Source organism: Liolophura sinensis, chromosome 12 (genome assembly GCF_032854445.1).
Source record: "Liolophura sinensis isolate JHLJ2023 chromosome 12, CUHK_Ljap_v2, whole genome shotgun sequence".
In the NCBI taxonomy this organism is placed as follows: domain Eukaryota; kingdom Metazoa; phylum Mollusca; class Polyplacophora; order Chitonida; family Chitonidae; genus Liolophura; species Liolophura sinensis.
In genome coordinates, this window is record NC_088306.1 from 17,165,503 (window position 1) to 17,175,985 (window position 10,483).

Below are 10,483 nucleotides of genomic sequence, written 5' to 3' on the forward strand. Positions count from 1 at the left end.
CAGAATGCAGCGAACTTCCACTACCACTGCATATGATATATTTATTTTTATTTTACTGTTGTTTAACGCCATATTCAACAATTTTTCACTTTTCCGATGGTATTCACCACGAGGATTGAGGAGACCGGCGTAAACCACCGACCTTTGATGACGTTGTTGACAACCTTTTCCAAGTGTGACGCACAAATCTGTACGACATAACGATCGCTGGAATAGGCTACACTTAAGTGGCCTTCGGCTAACGTAAGACCGCGCAAATTGGCTCCTCGAGCACCGTCGGTCTACTGTAATTATCATCAAGGCCCAATGAGCATTGGTGATTATTTTATTTATTTATCTGACTGGTGTTTTACGCCATACTCAAGAATATTTCACTTATACAACGGTGACCATGCACCATTACGGTGGGAAGAAACCCAGGATCATGCGCTGGAAGACCTTCCCACGCACGAAGCAGGCATGAGCTGAACTTGAACTCGAAGCGGCCGCATTGGTGGGATTCTCCTATGTCATTACGCCGCGCTGGCACGCTAACCACCTCGGCCACGGAGGCCCCTGTTCAAAATAAAATCCGAAATATAAATCAGTCATGTCAAATTACTGATTAAATCCATAAAGGCTGCCCAGTTTGATGTAAACGCCCTTTTTGATCATGAAGAATAGCCTACATAATTCATTTAACCACTTGATAATTTAAACGGAGGCTAATCTTGTATATAGATGTTCGGTGGACAAGCCAAATATCTGTCTGGTTCCAGGTTCTGAACTGCAGATAAATAAGTATACAAAACCAGCAGAGTGGAGTCAATCCATCTTTGTACGTTTCAGGATTCCTTATCAAAAACGATAAAATTTGTAACTGTTCTTGAAACAATGGAGGATATATGCGCACTGTGGGGAGATAACTCCAACTGTATTGACGCTTGAAGAAGGGAGGTGTGTAGTACCGTACGTACAGCCCACCGGTAACAGTTGGTTCTCCCCGACATAATTGTGAAGATTTTGATAATAACTGTAAGGTCAATGACCTTTGCCGACCTCACCTTCGCTTTGAAACGTCTGGCACGCATGTAGAATATGTACGACATCATCGTAAACGTCATGTGACTGTGATAGCTGTCAATAAAAACATCACGTGATATTTCGTGAAATAATCTCAGGTTTGTTCGAATCGTATTTACCAATTAAATACTGCTATGAAACCATCACCGCATCGTACACTTGTGCTTTTATCTGAACTTATACTGTAACGCTCGTAGATTCAATGCCCAACAGAAAAAGGAAGAGACCTTATTTATTGCCTAAAATAAGCAGGAAATGATGTCGATATGCTGCAGAGAAAATTCTCCATGCGTGACGCATGCGCATACACCAGAGACGTACGACATCTCGAAATTTTACAGGAGAAGAGAACGAAACCCGTCCGTGATTTGGGCAGTAAAACGAAACTATTGTTTGTGTGTCTGTCTGTTACAAGAGAGAGATTCAGATATACGATCACAAAGGTAAAGTACGTGTCAATGTCACTATCAATGTCTTTGACAACAACGGCTGTTAAAGTGTGGAACGTTTGTCTTGTTCGTTGTTGTTGTTTGCCTTGTTTATGTCAGCTTTCAAGTAGGAAATCGTGTCGCCATACTGTATACTTTTTCGTTAATTCTTTATTTATTCGTTTCATTTATTTCATGCATTAGGATAACTGTACACTGTCAGTGTAGCATAAGCCTAGCCCCAGGTGGCTATTTCAAATACTCTGGCGGCCAGAGTTATGATATTCGCAGCGGCAACCTATGTTATAGCTCCACGAGTGAAGCTGACAGCAGATTTAACAATGGACTACCGTACTAGCTGCTAGGTCAGCTTCACACACTCCTGCAATGATCCGAGATGTGCTCGCTGTTCTACCTTAACAGCAGCCTTAAATCTTAAGTATTAAACCCTGACCTTGCAGATTAATGCTTCAGTGAATAGATAAACCATGTCTGCATACAACTGTAGCTTCGGTTTTATGTTGCGATCAACATGTTGGTAGAGTATAGGCTTGGTGTTTTTACAAAACGTCTTTGCTTTGGTATACTTCCGCCATGTTTGGACTGAATTTCATACACTAATCATTTTCATGTCACATGACATTGTGAAAGCCCACAGTTTTATAGCTTGACAGATTATGACATTTTCAACCAGAATCCTGGGTCATGTGATGGCGAGTATGGCAGCCAAAATGACGACCAACCCATTAAAGAGGAGACAATTTTGTTGTACATATTGGAGTAGGGACCGTGCGTATTTGTTTTGAAACTTCCCTTTACATGTTGTGTCTTCACAGAAACCAGTTTTATGCAGGTTAAGACAAAATAACATTGTTAAAAACCTAGTGTTCTGCTGCTGATAGTCACAGATCTGTTGGACATCTTGTGTGATACCAGAAGTCATTGTGGCTCTGCCTACTTGGCACGTCGGTGCATCTTAGATCAGTTTACCAGGTTACTCCACTCATAAAACTTGGTGTGATAACATTATAGTGAAAGATTCTTGAATGTGGTGTTCAAACAATTGTCAAATAAATATCATGCTTTGATGTCCAGGTGGGTGTTACCGAGACTGGTCCACTATTTGTATAGCAAATGCAATTGTTAAATGATATTGTTTCTGTACACATAGGTTGAACAAAGCAGGGAAACGGCGATAGAAAATGGCGAGGCCCTATGAAATAGCCAAGGCAGGCTGGCTTCAGCGGCAGAGTAAGATGCTCTTATATATTATTTATTATAGATTATTGCACTTCATTGTGTAATGTTGTCAATAGGACTGTTGTAAGAACCCCCAGTCTGGAGTAAAAAGTTCCACAGAAAATACAGTAACTGTATGAGTAAGGTGATATAGTAGTGACTTTGTTAGAAGTGAAGCCTTCATGCAATTACTTACTTTTAGTTGTTTTAAAGTATGTCTTTAGTCAGTTGTATTTATTTAATTATTTATTTGATTTGTGTTTTTCACCATACTCAAGAATGTTTGACGTATTTGGTAGTGGCCAGCTATTGTGGGAGAAAACCGGGCCGAGCGAGGGAACCCAAGACCATCCACAATTTGTTGGCAGACCTTCCCACTTAATGTTGGATAGCCCCAATAGCACAGTTATAACCACTTATCACCTCAGCCATGGAGACCCTTAGTCAGTTGTAGTATTCATTTGTAGTGCATTGTCACATACCATATTTGTGGATCCTCATGTTTTCATTTATATGTTGCCATTTGTTGTAAATTTTGCTCTATTGTCTTTTTTTTTAAGCATCTGTATTGAAGCGCTGGAAGAGAAACTGGTTTGTGTTATACCAGAATGGGGACCTGAAGTACTTTGAGAATCCAGATAGTCATGTTCCAGAGGAGTGTATAGTGGTGAGAGCAGAGTGTACCAACATACTGACTGGGAAACAGGTATGGGCATGTCATTCACATCTGAGAATTGTATAGCTGACTTTATTATGATGTCTCCATGCTGGGTGTCCTGTTTGGTGTCTTCATAATGGTGTTCCAGTGAGGCAGCAGCATAAGCCTGTCTGTTTTGATTTATTCATTTATTTGTTTGGGGTTTTACACTGTGCTCAAGATTATGTCACTTATGTGATGGCAGCCAGCATTGTGGTTGTAGGAAACCCAACAGAGCCCAGGGGAAACCCATGTCCATCTGCAGGTTGCCCGCAGACCTTTTCCTGTATGATCAGAGAGGAAACCAGCTTGTCAGCATTGAGGTCTGCTACATGTATAATGAGCCATGGTATGACTGAAATGATGTTGACAGTCCTGTAAACAGCAACCAAAGGAGAAAACAAATTCATATTCAAATGAAAGGTGAATTACACAGAGCTGACTTTTCACTGTTGACTATTGAAATATTACACATACTTGTATGTTATTAATTTGACAGATAGAGTCACTGTCTCCGCCTGAAGGCAGACCTAAGGAGAACCTGTTACAGCTGAAGCTAAGGACAGGGGAGATAAACTTATGTGCGGACAGTGTGGATGATATGAGGTATGCTAGGGGGAGGGAGATAAGGGTGTGGGGAGGTGTTTGATGGTTTTAAGATTGATTTCACACTTTAGGAAAATTTAAAATGTTTATTTTTGTTTGAATTGTCTGTCTAGAATCTGATTTAATGAAACTTAAGGGTAATTCAAAACCATCCAGTTTTTTAGTGAATGGGCAGTCTGTGATCTTATTTTAGACTTCAGCATAATTCTGGCTTTGTCTGAATGGTCATTTCATGATCTGATTTTAGACTTAATTATAACTGAAAGTCATTCAATTTTGTGTGAGACTTTTTTTCTGTGAAAGTTAGGAAATTTTTATTTCCTAATATTTCTTTAATATTTTAAAGACTCAAACTTAATCCATAGTGAATATTTGGATATTGAAAAAAAAAACACAGCACCATCTGGTGAGAGAAGATGATACACATTGCTCCTGTTTTTCAACATTTCATTTACTCACTCAGTATATCATTTTATTCTCAGAACCTGGCAGGTGTTGTTGGAGGATGCTCGTGTGATGCGTAACCCTCCCCCCGCCAACGCTGTGATGGGTGCTCCCCCTCCATATCCTGGAGCATATCAGATGCCACCGCCCCCACCGGTTGCAGGTTACCCCCCCACAGCGCCCTACCCACCTCAGCAGGTCACTGCAGTGAACTACCCTCGTCAACAAGTGACCTATGCTTACCCTGGACAGGTTGTATATGGAGCTAACACAGTACCTTATGGTAAGTCATCACAGCGTTTGTTTACGGGGAACCTCATGGGGGAAACTGGTCTTCTCCCTGCACACCATTGGCCACTTACCATTGGGGTTGCAGACTTGAATACAGCTGGCAGTGTGTTGTAATGAACCGTGAATCTCTCACCAATGCAGTTGCTCTGAGTTCAAGTACAGCTCATGCTGGCTTCCTCTCTGGTCGTATGTGGGAAGGTCTGTCAGCTACCTGCTGACAGTCGCAGGTTTCTCCTGGGTTCTGCCCGGTTTCCTCCCACCAAGATGGTGGTCCCCATCGTATATGTGGAAATATCCTTACGTACGGCATAAAACATCAATAAAATAAATCAATACAGCTCTTGCTACGGCTTTAAGTCAGGCGGTTTGTCAGACACCGGGCGAAGGATGGTGGTTTACACCATGCACTCCAGTTCCTTCCACCCATAAATCTGACATGACTGGCATCCTTGAGTATAATGCTAATTTAAATTTTAACTGCTGTTTTACGGACACAGTTTTTATCAATTTCTGCAGAGAAAATAAAAATTGAAAATCATATAATTTTGTGCAAAGTTTGCATTCTTCCAACAATTTTTCCCGTTGAAGACATATCTCCTTGAAAAAAGAGAAAATTCATAACTTCAAGATCAGACAAAATAAAAAGGGGGATTTTCAAGCCTTTTTTATTCTAATTTGTATTTTTCAGTGCATGTAAAACACAAAGTAAAATTGGTGTCGCCTAAACACAAATAAAATAAATGGATAAGTAAATTATTCATTTACTTGATTTAACCAACTAGTCGTTGACCTCACATGTTTATATCTTCATGCCCTAATTCTTCTAAAATTTGGGACAGATATTAGTTGTGTTGAAAATAGAATATTACGTTTAAGATATGAGTATGTTGTTCATTAGATGGTTTAACCATCTGAGAAAAAACAAACACAATATTCTGGCTAGAATTACATATATATTGGCTAAAATGAGCAGATCAGGTGTTCCAAATTTTACGAAAAATTGTAAGAAATAGGGTATATTTGCATATACAAAGTATATCTCAGTCAACTTTGAGTTGTACTTGCCCTTCAATAGCTAGGACATGCGGGTTGTAAGTTCAAACCAGGTCTTTGAAAGGAAATTTGTAGATTCTCCTCCTCTTATTGCTTGTTGGGCCTTGATGACAACATGCAGTCGATGGTGCTCATGTGGCCGTTTGCACAGTCTAAGGTATAACAACCGATATGGTGTGTGAGTCTGTGTGTCACATGTGGGGAAAGTTCCCCAGTAACTTGCCAAATGTTGGTGGTTTACCTTGGGCACTCAGGTTTCCTGAGCATGATTATTGAGTACGGGATAAAGCATCAATGAAATAAATATTAAGTAAATCAATAAAACACTGATCAATTAAGTATACAAATAAATCAGACATCAAGTATTAACATGTAATATTCTCCTGTTGACCAGCGTATCCACCAGGTCCCCAGACCACCATTGTGTACACGGACAATGACTACCGGCGTAGACACGGGCTAAACGGGGACATGGCTACAGGGTTTGTGGCGGGTGCTGCCCTTGGTACCATGATGTGGACCCCCATGCTGTTCTGGTGAAATGTGGACACCTTCAGAGACTCTATGCTATCATCGTGAAAGCTTCAATCTAAAGGTCTCGGGCATCTACAATGTCTCTCATAACTCTCACGTTGCCATGGTTGTGGTTTGCTGAGATAATAGAAATCGTTCTGCTTGTGTTTATCTAATGTTATAATCTGAACGGTTTCTCCTGTTATGTCTTGTTCATAAACTCTGTTGCGCCTTGACAAGTGTCAGTACTGAAGTGAAGGTCTTGACTATTATAGTGTACGGGTGCAGCATGAAGTTTGAAATTTGAATAATTTGATCATATGTGGTTCTGTTTAGAGAGATATTCCTTGTTAACATTTTTCTATTTCTGGCCCCACCCATTTTATTAAAAATATTGAGAACTGTTGTGATCATTCAATTTGAATTATTCATCTTTTAACTGAGACTATTATATACACGGATGTATATATTGCCATCCCTTATGGTAAGCAATCTATCTTGCTGTCAGCAGGTTCAAACCCAAACAACGTACATTCTGCTTAAAATTTTAGTCATTTTGACAGGTGATTCTCCATCACCTAATCCATAGCTCATGATCAAAGACAGGCTGTCAGAAACATCTTTAATATCAACAGCAGACTCGTATCTTTTTGTATAATAGCCCAAGCTTTAAATAACCACAGTGTTTAATTTGTTCCATGTTGGTATTTTAAGGTAACCTAATTTTTCCAACCCTTGCAATCATCTCTGCGATCATTAGTTTGAATCATTCTGAGAGAACTGTTGGGTTGGCGTCTTTAATGACACAAACCAATCATTTTTAGTGTCATTTTTATAATAATTGTATGCATAAATTACAGTGAAATAAGGGCTTTACAGCTCGAAAAGCTTTACATTATACATGTATCTAAAGCCTTGTGCTGCAGTAGTTTTGAAATTGTTTTTGGGGGTGGGTGGGGGGAGCTTGGTCAGTGTCTACATCATGCCATATCAGAAAAATTTTGTATAATATAATTTTTTTTTGTATATTATCCCTTTCTTTTAGCTGAAGAACATTTCCTGTATATGTATTTACAAGTTCTTGTGTGATCATCAGTGTTTTTGTATGTATTGCCCACACCCTGTAGTACCACACTGCACATGGCTTGTGATTTTGAACCTTTCTGACAGGTTAAGGATGTATGAAATGTTCGCGTTTTTTTTTTCTGAATGTAGAGTTCAGTATGTGTTCTAATTAACAGGCTTGTAATGTTGCCAAGTTCTACCAAAATCGAATAGATTTCCTTGAATTTGCTCCAACAAAATCTTGTTTAAATCTGGAACCACAAAATAGTTGCTCCAAACTGAGATGTTCATAGTGATTTGTTTGATGTTCCTAATGAAGTGAAACAATCATTGTTCTAATGTAATAAATATATGAGTTTAAATGTGACTTTTAAAAGAGAATCCAAGCAGATTCCCAATGGGGTGCTTCCTGCATTCCGAGCCAGTTTGTTGATGATATCATTTCCAAAATTTCTGTGACAGAAAATGTGCATAAAATAGAGTTGTTATTAAGAGATATGAATTGCATGTATGCATAGCTTTTTTCATTTCCCTTAAAAATATGATCTTTATTTTAAAGTTCCTGCTCATGTATCGTTTTAATGGAAACTGAAATTTACCAACAGTTCCACATTTTGGACACATGAGTATGTCTGGCAACTCTTGGAGCCATGTACCCAAATTCTTCAGCCTTTTCAATCACCAACCAATATTTTGAAACACTCTGAGAGAACTGTGGGTTGTAGAGAAATAATTTGCACAGTTTTATGAAGCTTGGATCTGTAATGACACACATCAGATCATTTCTAGCATCATTTTCCTAATAATTGTATGCATAATTTCAGTTGAAAAAAGTGCTTTAATGGTTGAAAAGGGTTGAAGATTTACATTATGTGCCATAAAGCATCTCTGTTTTAAATACGAAACAGAACCTTAAAAACAAAAAACAATTAAGAAAGAAAACTGAAGACCATAATAAGAGGAATGAATTGGTGATAATGGGCCCAACAGACATGCTCGGCTAAGATATGTCATAGTGATGTTGGCCGTGAAAGTTTAGTGGGCTTGTTTTCCTGATGTTATTGGTTGGCTATGAAAAGTTGGGTGTGTAATCGCATATAAATGTGCATGTGTTGTGGACAAAAATGGAAAGTAACGGATCAAATTGTTAAAATTAATTTCTGTTGTTGGCTTAAGCACTGATTCTTTACACTTGCCATTTCTAGGCTACATGCACAAATCTGTGATGCCCACTGTTATGACAGCATGAAAGGTGTAATCACTTGTATGTCAACCACTATGTTTCTATTAATTATTAGTCCTGGTGTAAGGTTTCCAGTCTTTGGAAAATAGGAAAACTGAACTTTCAATTTGCAGTGCATAAATCAGAGACTGGAATATTTATGTGGCAATCATAATTCACTCATGAATTTTAAGTGCATTCAAGTTTCATACTTCTAAATGCATTTTTCATTTTTGCTTCTGATATTTTGATGATATTTTTACTTCTGATATCAGTGAATATAAGTCCCTGTTTGGATACAGTATTGCACTGTTTTGAAATTGTTTTGCTTGTTGTACTTTTTTCATTTTGTCATGTTTGTTGATATCTTTGTTCCAGGAGAAATTGTTTCCTAGAGCTTTTATATTTTTATCATGCAGTAAAAATGTTTAATTACTCAGCTGAGTGTTTAACGTTCATTATTCTACTGTATAATTAGCATTGGCTATCAGCATTGGTTAAGTTTGACATGCATCTCAGGTCATCTCACATCTTGTGCACAACTCAGAATTGCTGATAAATTGTGCACATTGGTTGATAATTATGCACAACTCAGAAGGCCTGATAACTGCACAACTCAGAATGGCTGATAACTGTGCACATTTCAGAAATGCTAGTCATAGTACATATTTCAGACTTGCTAATAATTGTGCAAAACTCAGAACAGCCAATAATTATGCACAACTCAGAATGGCCGATGTTTGTGCACAATTCAAAACTACTGTTCTGTGCCTCTTGCTATGTGGTAAAACTTATTGCATGTCTGTGAACTTAACTGGTTTGTAACCATATACACATACAGCCGTACTGAATATTCTGAAATATTTGTTTCTGGGTATAATAGTTAAATCATTACACTATTGTGATACAAGCAGATAATTTTAATGTGCAGACTTATGGTGAGAGTTTGTAAAGTTACGTTTGTAAGAAATGGATTAACAAAATGAAAACTGGTAAACAGAAGCATTGTGTGTAAAGACGAGTAAAGATTGGGACTACTGGATGTTGGTGTGGCCAAGTGGTCTCGTGAGTCACTCTTACTCCAGAGCAGAGGCCTTTGACCAGTGAGTGCAGATGTTAGTATATACATGTAGCTCTCCCTGGCAAAGACTGATTGTATTTCAGCAATTTAGAGAGATTGTTGAGCTGAGTGGAATACACGAATAGCATCCTGAACATATCTGGTGTCACTCACAAGAAACACATTGCAGATCCAATTTTCAGAGTTAATATAACACCTCTTTTTTTTTTATTAGTTAATGTTATTAGTAGATCATCTCAGCAGGTCAAAGGTCATAAGAACGAGAAACAGGGATATTTTCTAACTTAATAATAAAAAATATTGTATATATACATATGCATGTTGGTAAATTATAAATAGGCTACATGAACACTTAACGCAGCAGCCTCTCACCAATGCGGTCGCTGTGAGTTCAAATCCAGCTCATGCTGGCTTCCTCTCCGGCCTTACTTGGGAAGGCCTTGCGGTAACCTGCGGACAGTCGTCGGTGTCCCCTGGACTCTTCCCAGTTTCCTCCCGCCTTAATGAGGCTGCCGTCATGTAAGTGAAATATTCTTGAGCATGGCGTAAAACACCAATCAAATAAGTAAATACACATGTACACTTTAATATATACAGGCACATTTGTGCATCAACACAATACACACATCACATACAGTATCCTTTATGTATGTAACCAGTAATGTACATGCGCTACTCAACAGAGATACAGTGGGGGAAAAACTGCTTAAAAATACAACCAAAGCCTTGCAAAAAACGCAAGTCCTATATCACAGGAAGTAGCAAGTACTTTGGAATTGGGT

At 38.5% G+C, this 10,483-nt stretch overlaps 1 protein-coding gene across 2 annotated transcripts; it reads left to right on the forward strand.

Moving 5' to 3' along the window:
- The first annotated feature begins 1,368 nt into the window (after positions 1 to 1,368).
- LOC135479900 (pleckstrin homology domain-containing family B member 2-like) lies at positions 1,369 to 10,012 on the forward strand. 2 transcript variants are annotated; one of them, XM_064759808.1, is made up of 6 exons: positions 1,369 to 1,505; positions 2,662 to 2,741; positions 3,290 to 3,435; positions 3,926 to 4,032; positions 4,515 to 4,759; positions 6,215 to 10,012. In XM_064759808.1, the coding sequence occupies exons 2-6, from the start codon at positions 2,693 to 2,695 to the stop codon at positions 6,358 to 6,360; spliced, it is 693 nt and encodes a 230-aa protein (XP_064615878.1). In that variant the 5' UTR covers positions 1,369 to 1,505; positions 2,662 to 2,692; the 3' UTR covers positions 6,361 to 10,012. The 2 variants fall into 2 exon arrangements, with proteins under 2 accessions (XP_064615878.1, XP_064615879.1); XM_064759809.1 differs by having other exon boundaries at positions 1,386 to 1,510.
- The last annotated feature ends 471 nt before the right edge of the window (positions 10,013 to 10,483 follow it).